Source organism: Phalangium opilio, unplaced genomic scaffold (genome assembly GCF_054372755.1).
Source record: "Phalangium opilio isolate 3A_F unplaced genomic scaffold, DU_Popi_V2 ptg000082l_1, whole genome shotgun sequence".
In the NCBI taxonomy this organism is placed as follows: Eukaryota; Metazoa; Arthropoda; class Arachnida; order Opiliones; family Phalangiidae; genus Phalangium; species Phalangium opilio.
The window spans coordinates 12,431,782-12,453,425 of record NW_028324189.1 but is presented as its reverse complement, the minus strand read 5'-3'; the positions used below and the strand labels follow the sequence as shown (position 1 = coordinate 12,453,425).

Here is a 21,644-nt window from a genome sequence, read left to right as displayed (position 1 = left end):
ATTGTAATTATTATTTTTTTTCTAGACCATTTTAGCGTAATTTTAAAAAGATGTGTGGAGCTAGTAGGTCAATTAATTTTTTAATTTTATAGAGGGGAGATGTGAGCTACTTCGTGCGTTGAATTAAACTAATCAATATTTAATCTACAAATCTAATTTTCACTGCCCAAAAACCAATACTATACAACAATATCTATACAGTAAAATTAGACTTTCCTCGTAACGTGTTATAAATTTCACAACCTACAGACCCACATAACAAAGCCCCTGAAATTCCAATAACGAGCTTGTAAAAAATATATATAAAACAGTACATCCATAACAATTAACAATCTAGACTTTCAAAATAAATTATAAAAAAACCTCAAAAATTCACATCCTTGTTATAACCGTCCGTAACCATAAATATAACAGTATTATTAAAAAAGGCTTCGCAAATCATGGGATGATATATTTCAAACTTATTCAATTGTAACTCTAACCAATATAACAAGAAATAATATAAAAAAAAATAATTCGATCCATCAAAATTGCACCGAATTTGGTTCGGGCTCAGTTTACAATATAGTAAAAGATACGGCGGATTATTAAACAATGTTAACCCTGATAGAAAGAAAATAGACTTAAGCAATTTCATCCTTGAACTGGAGTGTATATATATCTTGATATAAAATATATAAAAATTCGATAAAATACAATCTTCGAGACGAGTATCAGTTCGTTTTCGCCACTTCACGCTTGAGAAATCGAGCGATTGAAAATTCTCGCGAAGAATCCGATAAACCAATTCAGTTCTATCGGACGCACGCTTTAGTGAGCTAAATAAGCTTCCAATTTTAATACAACTAAAGGTAAGTAAGAAAATACTTCTAGTTCATTTTAAAAAGGTCCAAACCACCACCAACAAGGTAAAAAAAAAGGTTGAATTAAACTCGTTTAACTATAACACTCTCAACCCAAATTTGAGAAACAGCGCGTTGAGTACGAGGTCTCTCTTAACTTCTCAATTCATTAGAAAGTTTCTCTTTCAACTGAGAGCAAGTTGAGTCGTAACGTAGTGGAGAAATTTTAAGAGTAAAGCCAAAGAGCACTTGGTACATTGGATTAGACTGTAGCAAGAATCGCGAGCTCTCGTTGTTCGTTATTATTATTATTTAGCGTGAAGCATTAGCCCGGGGCGGCATTAATCTTACTGTCACTCTTCCAGTGTATTTGACGGGATATTATTCTCCTTAGAAAAGGGATCTTAACAGTTTTCTCAGCATCTTCCATCCAAGTACCATCCATGGCTATGGCTTGTAGATGGCCTTTGTTAGTAAGTAATCATTTTTATTTGTCTTATAATCCTTTTTGTCCTTGCACCAGAAGGCTTTTGATTAATGAGAATTTAATAGTGTTTGATGGAAATCGATGATCATATAAACCCTTAAGTCTCGGTATTCCACGGAGGGAATCAAATTTGAGAAGCTAAACTTCTATATTGGAAAAGTATTTTATTTTTGGATTTTTCAGAACGAAATTTGAATCGGTGCGGAATTTGATTTCAGACTTAGTTATTTTAAATTGCAATTGGAGATAAATTAGAGATGAACATTCACCGATTTCCAGTTACGGTTTTAGAATATATTTGAAATCAGAAACCCTACATACACTACCCAACGTGAAGTTTAATATACAGGGTGTTTCTGATGAGTTTGGCATAAATTAAGGGGGATTTTATGAAATTTTGAAGCCCGGGCCACTGATTTCCATTTAAGATTGGAGTATTTTAGGGACGACTCCTTAATTAAATTAGAAATCATTGTCTAAATTAAAAATTATATAATTAAATATAAGGGGTCATCCGTAAAATACTCCGGCCAATCTTAACTCGAAAACAGTGTTCCTTTAGGACAAAAAAAATGGAGATAGAAGTTACATTTTTTACTCAAAATCGTTCGTCCAAAGAACATCCCCCTTAATTTATGGCAGACTTATCAAAAACACCCTGTATACCCAATCACGTAGCTTATTTGTTGAAATTAACATACATATATAAATAAATATATCCAGCAAACACGAAATTTTTGCTTGTTAGTGAAGTACAAGACTTCTGAAGTCAACAATCGAACCTCATTTTTAATTCTAGAATTTAAAACTTATTCCTCTTTTAGAAAACCGAATTCAAAATTATTAGAACCCAACCATATTAATTACAATTCAACTTAAAACCTCCCCAGGGAGAATTGACCTCTCTTAAACTAACAAACTGTAGATTCTAACTCAATCCCCGTTTCTTTTGTTTTTTTTTTCAACCGCTAACGAGCGGCGTATGCCATTATTTCCACAGAAAAAATAATAGGATTTATGTTTGTATGAAGTTTAAATAAAAAAATTGGAATGAAAAAAAAATAAAATAAAAATTCAATCTTAATAAGCAGATTTAAAGAAATAAATAAAAAAAATATATATATATGAATCTTCGTTAGTTAAGGCTTAGAAAAAATCCTTTACCCCCTCCTATCCTGTTGTTAAATTGCATGTAAAAGAACAAACTTTAAAGTCAAAAAAGTTGAAACTAAACCGTGGGAGAGAGCTAGCTCCCATAGAAAAATAATGACGAAGAAAAAAATTACTTCGAACGATTTTTTTAAACCGGTATTTAGCTGTAAATTATTGGAGCTAAGACATCGATTATTCAAATTTTTGCATCATTAGAGAATTGGAAATTCGCGTGTTACCACCCCTTTTAATATTTAGCTCCCTTTTACAAACACTCAGCGTTTTCTTCTACTTTTTTTTTTAATTCTTATAAACTGTATTTATGAATTCGAATAATTTTCTCATGAATATCGCTTGCTATAAAAAACCGATTTATCTATAGCAAGTCGTCGCGACCTATGACGTTTGGATCACTATATGCTACAGATGGGTTTTGTTTTAAGGGTTATTGGTTTTAATATGCCCTCTGATATATGACATCTTTAAAAATGGCAACCAGAAAAAATAACCCAAAACATTCTAACGAGGTGGGTTATCACTTTGACTTAGGTATAAGTTGCTTGTTAACTATATATAGATAGTGTGCGGACACGTGTTGCCAGTCATTTGTGACAACAGATACCGATACAGTTCGATTCAGTTATAACTAGGTTGCAATCCTGAGATGCAGCAGATTCTATCACAAATTAATGCATGGCAACCTTGAAGTGCATGCGGTTAAAGTTAAGAACCGGGGGGAGGAAATTTCTCTATCCCTTTGTAGTGCACAATATCTATTTTGAACTGCTTTTTCGATCAAGCTTCTAATAATTATTCATGGACGAATTAAATCAATCATATCTTAGAAGTTACTGATTTAAATTAAAACGGCACGGAATTTCAAGTTAAAACCAGACGTTTCAGTTGGAGAATTCACGGTGTGGCCACGGTTCGCAAAATTTGGGGCAAGAAAAAAAAAGTGAAAGCGAAGCCCAGTGTATAATATTATTGAGATTTAGTCAACGGTGAACATTCACTGAATATTTTTTCCCTATGTAAAACTCCCCGGCTACTTCTCATAATACCAGACCGAAAGCTATTATTCAGTCAAAGACACGCTTTTCACTTTTTTATTTCCGATTTATGTCAATCGTCACGCTTCGACTGGTATTTCTTTTTTACCATAAAATGAAAATATATCGTTATTTAATTCTGATACAAATTTTTGTCAATGATTTAAAATTTAAGAGTTACTTATTGTACCGCTTAAAAGACGTATTAGTATATTGGGTAACTTTGACGGTATTAATTTTTGAATGGTACCTTGGTTTAGTTCAATCAAAAGAGTTAAAAGTGCTATTTCAATATATATTTCTATGGAGCGTATAAAATAGTGAACTTTTCAAATTAGTACTACGTGTCTATCTTCATTATTAAAGAAGTTATAAGCAATTAAGTGTAGAGGAGGTGGGCGTCACGTGGTACAAGAAGTCCAATAGAATTTTATACCGCAAATCGTCTGCTTAAAAAATAGGCCTAACTCGGAGTTAACTTTAATGCGTTTATCTTCTTTAATATTCTAGATAGAAACTTCGTTCCAATTTTGAATACTCATTATTTTATACGCCCTCTCTAGTATATAAGAAAAAATCCATATTAGGCCTTTCCTTTTTAAAAAAAATAGCCCATAATTTAAACCACCGTTACCTGTAGATTTAATTTAGAAAATGAAATGAAGATGGGAAAATTTATATTCTTTTTCTCATGCCTCTTTGTGCTAAAAAGAGAGCTCTGAAGAACTTAAGATAAATAGAGCTCCTAGGGAATATAATCTCTCTTAAGGCTAGCAGTTTGCTTTTGACAAGGCATTCCAGGCTGGCAAGGACACGCCCTCCAAAAATGTTGCTCTAGAGTCTCTCTATTTTATAAGAGTTTGTGATGAATAGCTCGAAACTGAAATTGTTCTCTCCAAAGATGCCTAGGCAGTAAATCATTCGGATCTTCATAAAAAAATCAAAAAGATTATTATATAAAGTTTATCAGGCCTTTGAGAAAGGTTTATAAAGCATTTATAAAGACACGCTAAAGCACTTCCTTTATATTTCATAGAAAATAAAATGTTGGGCGTAAAATATGAGCATGAATAAATTCATGTTTTGAAACGCGATTAACCATCCGGAAAAATTGCTCGACTAATTGATTAAGAGTTGTCTGAATCGTTATAATGGAACAATGGCCCCAAAACCATTAACGAATAATTGAATTAAATATCAACTGTTTATTACAGGTTGCTTTGGTCCTTCAAGTGCACTTCACATGGATCGCAACTGGACAACGAATGAGAGACGTTGACTTACAGGAAGTCGACACTCTTATGGATCCTTTCGTCTACGCGGCCTCGAACTCTCACGATTGGTCAAGTAGAATTACACCTACAACTACACCAAATCCAGTTCAATCCAAACCCGCTAAAAAGAAGGCTGCTTCCAGAAACTACCAAAGTTACCAGAGCTCGACGCCTCCCGAGACGTCACGTAAGCCATTGCGTAGAAAGAAGGTGACAACCACAGTGGCCCCGGAAACCTATAACCAAGGAAGCTACTCCGCACCATACAATACCCCAACGTATCCAACCAATCAATACCAAACTTCGTATAACCAACCGCAAACCTATTCCGCACCAACCGAAAGAAACATTCCGTATACCCAACCTTACACGTCAACTGATCGTGGTAGTCTCTTCCCAAAACGCAAACCGGTTTACGAACAAAACGCACCGGAGAGCACCGCGACTAAACCTAATTACAGACCGACGGATTACGAACAACCACAGCCTCAATACACAACAGCCTTCCCTACACCTAATCCACCAAACAAAAGAGTTGTTGTAGTTCGCAGAAAACAGAAACCAGAAGGTTACGGTACGGGGCAAACCTTCAAATACGCCCCTGCCCAATCTAGCCGATCTCGAGTGACACCCGTTCCACCTCAACCATCTCAAGTTTTCACCCCAATCCCGGCTCAGAGACCAAACCGAGCGCATTATGACCATGAAATAGATAGGTATGCCGAAATCAGAGACCAAATTCTTGGAGCTACTGACGCCGAACCATCTCACAGCCGGCAAGAAAGCTTCTTTGAACCACCAAAATTCGAAATTCCAAAAGGTTTAAACGAAAAAGGATGCAAGATGGTCATAAAGGAGGTTCAAGAGTTGCCCAAAGACTTACACGCGAGAGGGTCTGACTTGTTAGAGTCATTCTTTAGGTCTAAAAGGTCACCGGTTGAAAATCGTAGGGTCAAAAGTATTATCATGACAAAAGAATGCTACTACCCCGATGGTACTCCATCAGGATCTGCCCAGACCCCTCAAATCGACCCTAAGTTCTTCGATTTCAACCCTGGTCCAAGTGGATCCAATAATAACCGTCGTGTATCGAAAAACTACCAGGCCAGTCAAGATCGTCCCAAATATCATCCGACATCAACTCAACGCTACGACAGCAGTCCTTATTACGACTATCCCAACGAAGGTAGCAGACAAGAATCAAGCTACGATGACCAACGTTACAGCGCTGAACCCCAGGGTAGACAGGGACACGGAGCTTCAACCCAAGGCTATCGTCAAACTAACGAACCGCAAAGACCTTATCATAAACAAGCCGAGGAACGTCAACTTTCAAGGCCCAAGCAAACTAAGGAAGAACCATTACCACAGAAACCATCTGGGGGTTATGGTTACAGCACATCCGTTGGTCCCAACGTAAAACCCGATTACGATGGACCATCAGACTACAGAGACGCTTCACCATCCCAATCTAAATTCGAAAGTGACCCTTTTGGTGAAGATTACGGTGGGTTCGATTTCGAATCTGGTTTTTCTGGAGAGCCAAGGCAGAGGTCAAACGCGGGTTCACGACCCAGCGCCAGTAATCGACATAGACAAGGACCAAAACCAACTCCGAAAATGTATCAAAAAACCTTCCAATACTACAAGAAAGATAATGGTAAAGAAAATGACCCAAACAACAATTCCAACGCCGAAGAATACGCCACCGGATACTTCAAACATTACTCCAGCGATTACGACAGCGATAGAGATGGCCCACAAAATAAGCAAAAGAAAAATTAAATAATTTTTATAAATTAATTTTGAATGATGATCAAAATTAAATTTATGAAATTATTGCCTATACAAAGACTAAAATGTTAAATTGTTAACATCAAGCAGAGAGAGTTCAATATTTTTCTACGTACAATTTAGATCCACGTGTTGAGTTAATTTCAAATAGACTTTGTGAGTTAAATTAATCCAGAAAAACCATTAAAAAGTGTTTTAGGATAATCATCAATTACTTAAAAACGTTTAAATTGCTGTCAGAGTTCTGTGTATTAGTTTTGTGAACTAAATTATGTTAAATAAAGTATTTATTACCGAAACTAATGGGTTAGGGGTGAAGTCGTGAAATTGTAACTTCTGCCAATGGACCATTTTCAGCTAATTATTTTCAAGTAGGTGTTTGCAATTAAAACGCTCAATGTCCAAAAACCCTCCTGGCGTTATCCCAAAATGATCTAATCAATTCCGTATGGTATATGATACATATATGACCGTTATGGTAAACTAAACACAATGTATAAAGTGCAGTTCGGATTTTCTATATGCCCGAATGAGTGTCGTGTTACCGTCAACTCTTAAGCCATCATATCTCATCACCTTCGAAGACAGGCCAGGGAATAACGCTGCCCTCGTGTTATTTTGCCCGCAAGAATGTATAAATAATGCGTTTCAAAAGATAGGAAAAAGTTTCGACCACGCGGCAGCGTAGTAGCAGTGGGCCAACGTATATTGCGCTTAGGTCATCTTCAAAAGCTCTTTGGGTCCGACAAGAAGACGAAATAATGGTTTGACCCTTTCCTCAACCTTATCCCAACCAAGGAGATGGACATATCCGCCTATTTTAGTTATAGAAAAAAATCATATTTCATACGAGAATTGGGTTAAAGTAACATACCCCTCGATTCTTACCTTATCCCTTTCAGCTAGGGCCAAAGAAAGTATGGCCAGAAAAAGCCAAAGAATACTATGTATATAGACCGGATCGATTTAGGCCTAAGCTATGAAATGGCGCGCAAAGAAAAAGCTCGCACGAGGACCAAAAATCCATTATTTGGTTAGGCTTAACGCGCTAGGGAGATCCATAATGAAAAAAGCACGAGGTTATTTTATTTAGCGGGAAAACTAATAAATTCGCGCCTTTTTTTTATCGAGATTATATAATTTATCAAAATGTTATTGAAGGTACGAGAACTAATAGCTTAATTCCCTCTGAATGATTAGTCGTTGAAAGTCATATACAGAGTTGAAAGTTTTAGCAACTTTAATTTGTGTCAAAAACTAATTAAGGCTCTTTCTCTTTGAATTCAGTAGTCTAATTAGAGGGGGACAGATAATTAAAATAGTTCAAGAGAATGATTTTAATCTTTCTTTCAGGCTTAGGTTTTTGATGAAGCAAAAGGGAGAAATTTTCAGTTTCGAGATACGCTGTGTTACGTAAACAATGGGCAGTATGTTCCGTAGGAAAGAACCAATTAAATCAGAGGAAGGGTGAAAGAAATAGGCTTAATGATGTCATTTTGTTCCCGCCTTTCCCTTCACACCACTAAGTTGGGAAATGAGCGTTAATTGAGTTTTAAATAATAAAGGAAATGTTCACAAATGACGGCCAGGATTAATATCACCAACCCAAACCGCTGGAACTAATTTTGCAAGAACAATACTGTAAAGTAGTACGTCTTAACCAAGAATTTTACTAATTCGCCCCATCTTGCAAAATGGCGTCCAGAAAGGTAAAAGCCTTCCTTACAGAATTACGTCTGTATGTCTGACTATAAGGTAACGAAATTAGGCGTGGATCTACGGCGCTCTACGCGACAGGACAGATAAAGTGGTAATGCCTTGGTATCAAATGTCCCTCACCAGTCGAATTAAAGGGAAGTAATTAGCCGAAAATGAGTCTCCCCTCGATCCAAGAGCCTAATTGGCCAGGAGGAAATACGATCTTGGTTCCGGAGAAGAAAAAAAACAACGATATTCGTTTCCGAAACGTCAGAACGATCTTCCAACTAGACGTTCACTAAACAAGTCCTACCACGACGACACAGGCCGGCATAAAGATTGAAAGATTTGAAACTAGATATGGTATCGCAAGGCCTAGCTAGCTTTCATTTCCTGCAATGCAGACTTTCCATTTTTATTATGTTTAGCAGGAGTACATTACCCAAGGAATAAACGAACGGAATGTAAAATTTGATACCTTAAACAACACGTCCCTTCTTACTATGATTATGGACACTATCTTAACCTTTAACACTGTCTAAGCTATCCACTTCTTGGATGGTGCATGGTAATCGCCAACAACAAATACAGACTGCGCGGGACAGACAGACTAGAACGTTAAGCCTAATACCCATTCGGAAACTTGAAACGGAAGGAAGCTAATCGCGGATCTCGGGGGAGAGCGAGTGAGAGAAAAAAAAAACGGATTAGTCAAGTGACAGCGAAATCGGAGTGAAAGGAGAATCTGGAAATACTGGGCAATAAACGTCAGACGCGATGAACCTTGAGAAGGACTTAATACGTCGTTGGTCACTACTCCCTTGGCATGGCCTAATTCAAAAATCAATTCAAGCGTTAATCTTAGTGTAAAGTGGACCCCTAGTGGGAACGAGCATGAAGTGACGATTTTAATTTCGTTTAATGACGACTGGCGCATGCTTAATGAGCCCTACAATTAATGAATCAACTATCAAGTTCTTCACGCCTCTTGGGCTCAAGTAGCAATCAGATATCCTTTGCAAATTAAATTCCGTACCCTTATTTTATAAGGAGCTGAACTCAAATTGAGTGAAAAGGACGTCGGAAGTTGTTAATTGCAAAGTAATTGTCCTAGTAAAATTTTATCTCCGTTTAAGCATATGATTAACAACAGTTTTGAAAGCTTCCTTTTGGTGTCTTTCAAAACAGACTCTTAGTAAACAACTTATAAAAAAAATAAGTAAGACATGCCATTTAAGATTATGTAAATTTTTTGAAATATTTCCATGAAAAATATTTAATTTGTGTTATTAAAATAATAACAAAAAATTAATAATAGATCTCAGGTTTTAATTACAAGTTTAACGTTGTTACCTTACGTGATCTTTTCGTCAAGGCCCTGTATTATTTAATAGATACTTTGTTAGTGAATATTTACCTTTCTTTAAAACCAAATTAATTTAAAACTTTGAAACTTCAAACAAAGCCTGTCAAATACAGGCGTATTAATAAATACATCCTTAGAAATCTCACGTTATACAAATAATGAAGCAGCCCAAGGAAGGTATACAGCAGCTATAGAAACTAAGGTATGAATAGAGTCAGAAGTTGATCGAAAACGCAACCTTGCGAAACAGGAGGGTCCCTAGCTCCATTTATTTGAACCAAACTGAAGGACCCAAGGGCCAAATTAAGTCGGCTTTGTCTCTATTCAGGAGACAAGATAGCGAGAAAGAAAAAAAACGGAATGGTACCGAAACCCGACATCTTAGGAGGGGGTTAAGAGTAAAGAGGGTATACCAATGGCTATCCGTTGGACCATGGACAAATTCTCATTAGAGTTACGAGAAGGAGCAAATAGGAAAAAGACACGACGAAACTAATCGGTGTTCTTCGTTAACTTTGAATGGCCAGCGTGTTTTCCCCCGATTTTACAAACCTAGCTCAATCTTACTTCCAAAATGTCGTATCTTTCTTAAGTTAATTAATACGCTAATTGGTTTAAAAGGTCACCATCCACCGCGTGTTGTTTATTTCGAAACGGAAACGAAAACAACACGTGCTTAGTTGGTTAATTGACCCCGAGTAAACTTGAGGTCAAAAAAAGAGACTAAAACGTGCCATCGACACCTCATTTGACCAAATCGAACTTAACTCTGAAGAGGAGATACACAAGCATTAAGAAAAGAATTAAAATAACGTGCTTTTATGGGTTGACGAACCCTGTGACCTTGAGGTCAAAAACAACTAAAATTGATGTCAAACCGGGTGGGAGGGGTGAAATATTCCCATCGACAACAAATCTGTATAATTTCTATTGTTGGTATTTCCATAGTCAATAAATCGATGTGACCAAAATATTTTGGCCTTCAATTTTGTTTCCCAGCATTTTCGAAGCTACAACGTTTCTGAAATATAAAGGTTCCATAGCAGAAGGGGTTAATTTGGTCTATTCTATATATAATATAGAAACTGCTATTGGGAGCTAATTAACCTAACCTTTCACGTATATAATAAAGATTTTCCCAGGAAATTTTGCTTCACAATTAGAAGTAATTAATAGCTTCCTGTTATTGGTTTCAAATGAATTAATTATAAAAGCAAGTTGTTCATTCGACAGTCTAATTGAAGTTCCCTCATCGTTGAGTTTAGTTTCAAAAAGCAGTTATAATGGTATGATTCAAGTTAGGATATACGACTTTTTTGACTGTTAAAGGATTTTAAAAATATTGTATCGGGTTTCAATCGCGAAGCTTTGTCTGTCAAAACCGAAAAGAACTGAATTCCATACAACAAAGGCCTAGTTTAGGTAGGTAGTAAGCTTTTAAAAGGGCGATAAGTACTTTAAAAAGTAATACGAAGGCTTAAAAGCATCTTTAGCTCGCTCTTCCTTTTAGAAAAGTGTAAATAAAAGCCCGATATGAAGGCCATTTTAGAGTGGTCACTCTATTAATTAATTATTTAATATAATTAAAAAGGGACGCATTAGAGACTTATAAAAGATAAAATTAGACTAAACCTTGATCATAAATTTGATATACCAAAAATTCACAAAGTGCAGATTGGAGATGAATTTATTTTTCACCCAGAAAATAGATTGTAACTTAAATTGAATTGGTTAAAAGTCAAAGTTCATGACATGACATTTGGAGGCCATTTATTGGTTTATAAGAAGTAAGCAAAAGTTAAGTCCTAGACCAAAATAACTAAAAATAGACAACACCAAAAGAACGCCCAATATAAGAACTTAACGACCTAACGCGTATATGATGAGCTTTTCTTCTGTGCCAATAAAATTCAGTCTTAAAAATTGTAAATAAAATTTAATATGGACCTTGAGGGCAGTTTCGGTTAAGACAATGTACTTCGGGGGGGGGGGGTGCTAAGGGCAGTAGCTTTATTGCTAATTACTTATTGATTTACAAGAAAAGTAATTACTAAAAATGAGAACCTATATATCCTCTAGCTGAGACGAATTTATACTCTTAACGCACCACCATCTCAAAACAATACCCAGAGGCGGAAAAGTAGAAAAAAAACTTAATTGAAAAATGTCTCCTCTCCTAAAGACGGAACAAGAAGAGGTTTTATAATGAAAGAACAAACTGAGAGACATTTTTCTCGAGTGTTTAATATTAAATGAAAAAGAATGCTTCACTATTAACAGAAGCAAATTGAAATAAATGAAAGTGTATATGAAGGCTACCGTACTGGCCCAGTAGCTTCATTGGTCGATCACTCTACTTTAGGACATAATCTGCCTCCTTTTTAAACAAAAATAGTTTGGCTTTTGAGGCATTTCCGGTATAAAGAGGGGGAGTTGGAGCTAGCAGCATTGGCAAAGCATTTTTGGAGTTCTCGCTTTTCTTTTTTATTTATTTGTTATATTTTCCTTCTAATATCTGGTTCACCGTATTTCACCCAATAAGAGGGCAGAGGAAGATGCGCTAGCACACCGGAAGTTTAGAGAAAAATATCAAAGCGAGAACACTCCAGCCAAGCCTTCACTCCCCCCTCTTTATACCCTCTTTGGTATAGCGCAGAGTTGCTATACGCGAGTTTTCCCCTAACATACCAATGGGGAAGGCAGTTTTTTCTTGGGCTAAGAGGGAATTCACACTTTCTCTTTTTTCTATATACCTTTGCTGTCACTCTGCGTCAGGATTTTACTGAATAAAATTCAGAGTAATTTTCCCCCCTAACAAAGAAATATAGGTTTTCTTTTAAAACCGAAAATTATGCATCTGAATTCTTCAATTCATTTTTATTGTGTTTTGGTTAATGTGTACTTATAGGGCGGTGGCCATTATAACAAAAGGGTTTGAATGACGTCCTAGTACAAATGTTGAGCGCTGTTTTTGACATTTACATCACTACATAGATATGTTTTGTTTCAAAATGAGTTCGGTTTTTGTCTGGAATATTTTGATAAAATAAACAAAAGGGGTTTTAATTTTAAATATATTGAATAGTTGCGAATGTTTATCTTAATTTCGTTTTGTGTCATACTGTTCTACAATAATACATAATAAAAGATATTAAAAGTTAATTAAGTGAAGTAAAAATAATGGAAAATAATATACTTTGTGTTTATTATAATTTAAGCATATATGAATTCTCGTAAAAACACACGCTTAAACAAATAAGATTATTTCCCTGTTGAGACCAACTTTTATTACCAAAAACAACGAAAACTGCTTTATTTTCTACCATGAAAAATTCCCACTAACGGCAGGAAGTTACCATTAACCGTACAGACGTCTACAACGCAACAACATTTTCTGCCTATACCCCATTTTCTCGAGGCCTACGACAATAAGAATGCAACGAAAACAAGAAAATACTGTTATTATATTTCGTTTATTTTTCCCACAAATTGCTTTCTCGCGTTTACCCTATTCCCAATGGTTGCCTTTCAACTCGCAAAAACAGCTTTGAAGACAAAGAAATTTTAAAGTAAGATTATACCAGGTAAATGTATGGTTTTTAAACCTTCTCATATATTTTGCATAATAATTAAAAACAATGGCTACCAGCAGTACCTATTCATCATGAATACAAAACCGGGGTATCTAACATTCATGAGTTCCGCAATTAAGAGCACTCTATAACTACTTATCGGGCTTAAAAATCTACATGTCCCTTGAGATAAAGGACTGTCCCATGTAAATTTTCTTTGAAAATACGGTGTAAAATTCGCCTGAATTTCTTAAGCCTTGGCGAATATTACACACGTATTAAAACTCTTTTAACTAAGCCTAATTCGATATTAAAAAAACCTATAGTTAGTGAAGGGACCCTAATGGAAAAGTGTCATCCGGTGACATCCAAACACAAAAAGCGTCAGAAAAAAAGGGTTGGAGAGATCAATTGGATCTTTGGGAAAAAAGTGTCACTTTTTTAAGGGAACGTAATGTAATGAGGATTATTTTAAAATAGGTTTGGGAATTGTTCCGGCGGAAGCTATATATTAGACTGACATCAAAGTGATTAAGGCTAATGGGATTTAGAGTCTGCTTCAATCGGAAGAACATTTGTAAAGTCTGTACAAGACGGATAAGATGTTAACCAAGGGAATTAAATTGGTAAGTGATCTGCATTCAATTTCAATACGCTTTCAATTTAAAGTTTTGCGAGTTTCAAGATTTCATTTTAATTAAGGTGGTCTATACAGAGTGTTTGTGAGAAGTCTGCCATAAATTAAATGGTGACATGTTCTTTGGGTCAAAAAGACTCAAAATGAGTAGAAAGTATCCAAGAACATGGGGTATACAACATTTGATTGCTCCCAAACACTCTTTAATTTAATATGGACTTATCGGAAACACCCTGTACTGAGCTCTAAAATACCTTTAATTATATGCATTTTGAACCCTCATCTACAAAAATTTAATCTAATGAGGGTTATAACTTCTTAAACTTCATTAATTAGTTCAGATTTAAAAGTTTCTAGGCCATGTGATATGAATTAATAAAATTTCATTTTACTAGCATCTATCTAATCTTCGATATGATATCTTTTTTATACGTATAGAATACCATAACATTCGTGTTATCGCTTTTACTGCAAGGCCAATCACAATCAGCGCACCGTTTAACCGAGGATGAACTGAACGAAACTGAGCTATTAATGGGAGACGTGGTTATGTCCGCCTCTAAACATTACTACACCCATAAAGACTTTGAAGACAGTAACAACTACCACTCTGGGGATGAAAGTGGTGGAGAATTTGGAGATTTTGATGAAGAAGAGGATTACAGTCATTCTGATTACGGAAAACACCATAAATACGGCGGAAGTGACCACCTCAATAAAGGTAAAGAATATGAAAAGGAATCTAGCGGGAAAGATGACTTCTATGACGAAATGGGAAGTACTGAAGGTGATAAACATTCAACCAAACACCAAGAGGCTCACGGGAAAAAGGAAAGTGATTGGGGTGGAAGCAACATGTTTGATGAGGGTAATAAAGTGTCCGGCTTCCGGAAAGTGGTGCATAAAGAGGAATCCGATGAAAAGATAGAATTCCATGACGATTCCGACGCCGGACAATACGATAAATACCATAAAGAATTCGCTGACCACAGTAAAGAGGTCAAGGAAGATCACGAGAAGGGCGAAAAGGTCAAGAAAGACGAATCCGAACGCAAACATGAATCTGACAATGATAAAACTGGACACGGTGAAAATAAGAAACACGGTGCTCAGGTGCACCAGAAGGAAGTTGATGAGAAATCAATAGAACATGAATCAAGTAAAAAGAATGGACATGAAAATATTGATGAAAAGGAGAGAGATTGGAGTTCCAGGGTGTCTGAAAAGGCGAAGATACCTGAACCAAAGGAGGAAACGTCTAAAGTGTCAGTGAAAACCGCTGAAAAACCTGACATTAAGGAGACATCTAAGGTGGAAGTCAAAGCTGCTAAAACACCCGAGGCTAAGGAGGCATCTAAGGAATCCATAAAAACTGCTGCAACCCTTAATGCTAAGGAGGCATCTAATGTGTCAACAAAAAAGGCTAAAACTCCTAAGGCATCTAAGGTTTCAATTAAAACCGATGAAAAACCTGAAGGTTCCAAGAAGTCATTTAAAGTTTCGGTAAAAACTACAAGAAAACCTAAGACTGCGAGCAAACTCGTTACAAAACCCAAGATTTCAAAACCAAAGGCGAAACCAAAAACCAATATGGATTCTCCTAGTAATGATACAGTCAAACCCGCATCTAAAATACCACAATCAAAGCGCAGAAATAAAGTAAAGCGTTATAAGAAACCTGAACTTAAGTCCAAGGTTCCAAGAACCAATATTCAGAAAGAGAAAAATGAGACTAAAAGACTAATTCATACCAAGTCTGAGAATCCGAGTCAAACGAAACCATCAAAGCCATCGACAACATCAAACAACTCTTTAATTAAAAAGAGCAAGCAGCCTTCGAAATTAGAAAGTTCAAAGCCTGAAATTAAATCTGGAGACGTAGAAAAGCTAAAGACAAATGCAAGACGAAAAATTGTCAAGATATTTTGGCCAAAAAACGTTCAGGATATAATACTTAGCGAAGTAGCTCCAAAGAAAGCCGGAGAGGAATTATCAAAGGCAGATCAATCAGTACAACACGACACTGTAGTAACTAAACTAGACGACATGTTTGGTTTCAGTGAGGGATTCGGAGACTTTGTTAAAAAGCTAGAAACATTTGGATAGGGGGTATGGTATAGACCATTGACTCTCCAGGAACATATTGAACGATTAGCATAGACGTTTCGGTCTATCGCGTTTTAACGTGAAAATTAAGTTCCGTAATAATTTCGCAACATCGGTAAGGAAAGTGTATTTGTTTACAGGTGTTATCGAAACTTTATATAACTATATGTATAACTTGACCAATAAAATGATTTATTTTTAGGTGTTTAAAGTCTTTATGATTCTTCAATAAATAATTTCAAGTTCTTGAAATGAAATAAAGCTTATTTTTGTCTATTTCTAAGCGATTTCAGAATTTATTCCGAATTTTTGTTAAAATCTGTTTTTAAATTACATGAAAATCATATTTGAATAATAAGCAAGGCTTACGAAAACGCAATAATCGTAGGCTGCTTACTTATTATAATCGAGGTGTTTATTTATTATAATTTAATCATAATAATTAATTAATATTACGATTTCCACGAAACTTCGTAAATGCGCAATTTCAAGCTCTGTTTAATCAAATCCCACCATTATATTTATCATAAACACATGATCAGAGAGGTCAATAAACACCTGTCAAATATTTATTTACTTATTTATTAATTTTAATAAAACTGACCGTCTAGTCTCGCCTGATTGATAAACATAACTATATATCTTTCAATATAAAATTATTAATGATACGCTATGAGTGTTACCACCTTACGTTTGTGCCAGCTTTAGTAGGAAAAACAAAATTTATAATTGGTGATCACAGGAAGTTTATAAAGAAACCACTACGCATGACCACACAATTCCACGGTATGGCTAAAGTGTATACCAAAACAGTGGTTAATTAATGGTAAATTTAATCAATTTTATTAGTCGCGGTGTTGAGGGTGCGGTATCTGATATCATATTTAAGGGAGAGTTCCTGGGTTTTTTAAATCAAAATAATCTCGACTCTCTCGTAACGAAGGCTGGTACTTCACTATCGAGAAGAGGAACCGCAAATATGAGGATTTATAAGGTACTGTACTTTTTAATAACTTCTTTTTATTATCTGTCTAATAATTTATTCAGTTAAAACTTAACTTGCTTAGCACGGATAGAAAGTTTTATGAAAGTAAACGTAAAAAGTTTTAACTTTCAAAAATATTCAAGAAGACATTGCGTTAAATCTAAATGTAGCTTTACAACCCTTTCCTGAATAGTTTATTACTGCAGAGAATTTCCCCCATATTCGTAATGTAGGCCCAAGTACATCAACTTGATTTACCTCAAAATTAAGTTCAGCTAGCTAATTGGACCAAGTCATCTTGCGACTTATTGCCACTTATCTAACGCCTTTACAATGCATAGAGGGGTGGTGGCTAGCCACAGCTAACCGACAGCGCCCTATACTAACTACTTTACTCCACAGTTCCTATTGGTAGTGTCGACCCTCATCGGAGTAGCTTTGGCAACAAAGCAAGACGATGACGAAGAACTATACAGTTCCGAAGGTAGCTACTTCAAAGACGTAGCGTCATTCCCAAGTGAATACGAACACGGAGGATACGGTGGTGGTGAAGAAGGTAGCGGAGGATCTCACGGATCCCATGGAGGACATAAAAAAGAAGGCAAGAAAGAGTACGGCAGCCATCATGACTTTGGTGGCAAGAAAGAACATGGAAAGGGTGGAGAATACCACGACTCTTTCGGTAAACAGAAGGAAGGTATCGCCAATAACGAGGGTGCCGAAAAAGGACACTTTCAAAAAGAGAAGAAACACGGCGAGGGTAAAGAAGGTGGCAACTTAGACAATGGTTATCTTAAGGACCGTGGACACAAGGATACTGGTTTCAAGAACGTTTACCATAAAGAGGAATACGGGCAGAACAAGAAGTTCTTCGATGTATTCAGGGAAAAGGACGCCAAGGAGAAGTACAAGGACTTCAAGAAAGAATTCAAAACAGAGGGTGGCAAACACGAAAAGACCAACCATGGCAAAGAAAAATTCAAGAAAGGAGAAAAAGGAGAGAATTACGGTAAACACGGTCACTCCCATCACGAAAACCACAAGGATTCCAACCATAAACACGGAGGAGACCACCATTTAAGTAGCGGTCATCACAGCCACCACGCTGGACATCACGTCTCGAAACCAGTTGTACACCATCAAGTACACATTCCTGTTCAACACCATTACGGGGGACATCATGGTGGTTACAGTGCACCCAGCAGCTACCATCATGGTGGACATAGTGAACAAGGAGGGGGAGGTGATGAAGGCTACAAGTTCCACAGAGTTCACGGAGGAGATTCTGGTCTAGGCGGAGGTCACCATGGAGGATTTCAAAGCCATGGCGGTTACGGAGGAGATGGCGGGTTTTCTTCCGAGGAAAGTTCATTAGGTCATGAATCCTACCCTATTCATTCATATTATTAAATTGAATCTAAACTATCATAATTAGTAGAATAAAAAATTTTCAATGAGCTGTCTGTAATATAAACTGTAACTAAAACTAAACTAAATTGTAACGTTATTTAATTTATTAAATGACAATAGCAAAATTTGAATTATTAATTTGTTTCGAGTTTGTTATGTAATTGTTTAAGTATAAGCTAAAACACAAAATAAGTCTTTATAAGTTAAAATCCGTGAAATGTATTGAAAAACGTCTTCGAAAACGTTTAGCGCGAGAAAAATTCTCGTGAAATTTAAATTTAACAAAGTGCAAAAAGTCTTACATTTTCTTTCAATTTCTTTAACATCTTAACCTTAATTTAAATATTACAAAACTTTTATTATTAAATTTAGAATTCATTAAATTTAAAATAAATTTTCTATGGGGAATAGAATTCAATAATGGACTGATCAAAAACCGTTTTTACTCGCATAAAAAGAAGAGAGAACCTATATAGTTCTTCCTCTTGCATTTCTTCAATTTTCTCAAAAAAACGGTAAGCTGGAAAATTCACGCTCGAGAGACGCAAACAGAGACTCGCAAAAAGTTCGGTATTACGCTAGGGAAGAATAAGTTTCATGCCTTTTCTTGAACGATATTCTACCAGACGCGAAAAACGCGACCGAAACCTCGTAACAAGCTTCATGAGACAAAAACTTCTCGAGTCGACTCGACACTCCAATAACGAAAATGAATAAAAGTAGGCCTAGAAAACTTCCAAAGAGCTTTTTTTCTTCTTGCCATTTCCATTCTTTTTAAAGCGTAAGAAACGAGCCTCGTTTTTACCCCTCAAAAAAACTATGTTACTATAAGGGCTAGCTAGGCCTAGCAAGTAGAAAATTAGTTTCGCTTCAAGGAGTTTTTCTCAAACACCGTTTCGTTTTCTCGAATTTACAGCCCATCTCATTTACCAAAATTCAGCAGCAGAAAGCTAAGTCCAAGCGGAAATGATAGAACAGAATACAGGGTTAGAATTCCGGGTTTTGAATTATTTTTACAGTTAAGCAGTACCGTTTCTTAGATTGAATTTGTCTATAGACGTGAATTGAAATTTTCCGTGAGACCGACTCAATGCACCTAACCTTTTCATGATGGTGAATGGAATAGAAAGAGATGGTTAGAATGAAATTCATAAGGTCATGAATTTTATTAATCATACCAGGAATACATAAAGGTATAAGGAATTATTGTGCATGTTCCATATCTTCCAAGTTAATTTCTTTGTGGGCTCCTCCCACAAAACCCGCCTAGATACGTTGAGTGAAAATGCTACACAATGATTCCAATTAACTGCATGTATTCCTAGGCAATATTCATAGGAGTATGCCTATCAATACTCAAGACGTGTGTCCATAAAATTTAATTTTTTAACTCGGAAAAGAAATTCGGAAAAGCTTAACTTCAAGGAAAACATTTATGCGGTTTCATTTTTTCCCCAATTAATTTTTCATTTTTTTTACTACACCCACTTTTAAGATCTTGAATACAACTCGAGTGTTTAGTTTTCATTTATAATTAAATTTTCAAAAGAAGTTAATTTAATTAGGGTTCTTTTAACTTTTAAAAATAATTAATTAGTTTATAAGAAATAAAAACCAAAAAAACATTTAATTCTATCGTAAGTCATTAAATTAAAATTAATTAAACTAACCTTCATTTTGAGAAGAATATTTTTAATGTTTTGATGCTATATTATCCTATATCAATATATTGATTGATTATTATCAGTCGGATAAAGATGTAAATGTATTATTGCTTTGATATAAACAAATAGAACATAAATCTGCATAAATTAAAATTAAATTAAATCACCCTCACTTATTTAACTAAAAATATTAAATTGCGTCCAAAGCATCAATAGGCATACCCCAAATATTGAGTCAAGTCTATTTTTTTTTACTTCTCATATTGAACACCCTAAGTCCTACCTAAAGTAGCCAAGGAATAAGGCCTAAGGTTCTATAGCCAATAAATCAAGATTAAGCGATCCGATATAAACTAAATCAAGGGCGACAGTTACGTCTTTAGAAGCACCTCGTGTAAAGAGACATGGGATTTCAGACGTTCTTTCTCCGTAACAGCCAGCCTGTCATGAACAGGTCGATAGAAAAAAAATATATCCCATTATTTCAAGGGAGGATGAAAAAAAATGAACAAAATGAAAATATACCTATTGATTTGTTACTTCTTCGAAATGGACTTTTAATGGCCTATTATTTAAACCAACGAAATATGTCATGAATGTCTGACAACAATTTGAAATTAAATGATAGCTAATATAATTTTAAAATCGATAAGTTCAATCGAAGACGTTTAGAAATGCATCAGATATAGGCTGCGTTCAGTAACACTCATCAGGAAAAACATCGATGTTTGGGAAAATGAAATCGGTGTTCTTTTGACGTCATGATAACGTTGCAGTTGTTGAACGACACAATTTTGTGTAATCGATGTTTTTCTAAATGGCAACGATATTAAGATAACGGCTTAAATAATAAAACCGAACTATTTACAAAGATATTGTACTTCAATTTATCAATTAAATCAAAATTCTGTCAGAATCCATTTTTTACCGAAATAATATATTGCTTCTTAGTATTATTATCCATAAGGATAATATTTGTCAACTCTTCATTATTTTAAATTGGTGGAGATTGGGATGTAGTACCCCTCATTTTTTTGTCGCGGCGCAAAATGACGAAATTTATGTCATGAATCCGATGCTCACTAAAAAAACCTCCTCTCACAGCTGATTTTTCTGATGGGCATCCAATGAGCATCATGACGTCAGGCCCAAAGACGCGAAATACCGTTCAGTAAGAAATCGATGTCATCTTTTAGTCATCGATTTTTTCGATGCCGGTTACTGAACGCAGCCATAAATAAATAACATAAAAGTAAATAACGAGAGTTTCTTGTATAGTGACGTAGATCAGGGAGTATATAGTAAGAGGAGTCGAAGTTTTCGATTTCAACTGAATAAGATTCATCTTTCTATCTAAATGCGGTGTTGTCAGGCCAAGTTTCTGGTTTAAACTGAACTGGTGCTCTTTCTTAACGCAGTTACGTTCCAGCGTCAGCAACCGGGGTTATGGCAAAACCCATTTTAGTCAAACTATGTATTAACTCCTTCATACATAGTTTTATCACAAAGCAGTGTTGTCAGGCCCTCAACCTGCGAGCCAAGTTAGTCAACTTACTGATTCAAACTTGACTAACTCTCTTTCTCAATGCAATTACGTATCAAACT

The 21,644-nt window shown here is 35.7% G+C and overlaps 2 protein-coding genes across 3 annotated transcripts; both read left to right on the top strand.

Moving 5' to 3' along the window:
* Positions 1-749: 749 nt before the first annotated feature.
* On the top strand, positions 750-6,900 carry LOC149651768 (uncharacterized). Of its 2 annotated transcripts, XM_089848826.1 has the most exons (3): positions 750-851; positions 1,237-1,315; positions 4,748-6,900. In XM_089848826.1, exons 2-3 carry the CDS (start codon positions 1,286-1,288, stop codon positions 6,590-6,592), a joined length of 1,875 nt encoding a protein of 624 aa, XP_089704952.1. In that variant the 5' UTR covers positions 750-851; positions 1,237-1,285; the 3' UTR covers positions 6,593-6,900. The 2 variants fall into 2 exon arrangements, with proteins under 2 accessions (XP_089704952.1, XP_089704953.1); XM_089848827.1 differs by lacking the exon at positions 750-851 and having other exon boundaries at positions 884-1,315.
* A 9,847-nt stretch (positions 6,901-16,747) lies between these two features.
* Positions 16,748-18,375, top strand: LOC149651767 (uncharacterized). The gene is made up of 3 exons (XM_089846972.1): positions 16,748-16,779; positions 16,830-16,974; positions 17,368-18,375. The coding sequence occupies exons 1-3, from the start codon at positions 16,748-16,750 to the stop codon at positions 18,373-18,375; spliced, it is 1,185 nt and encodes a 394-aa protein (XP_089703098.1).
* Positions 18,376-21,644: the final 3,269 nt, after the last annotated feature.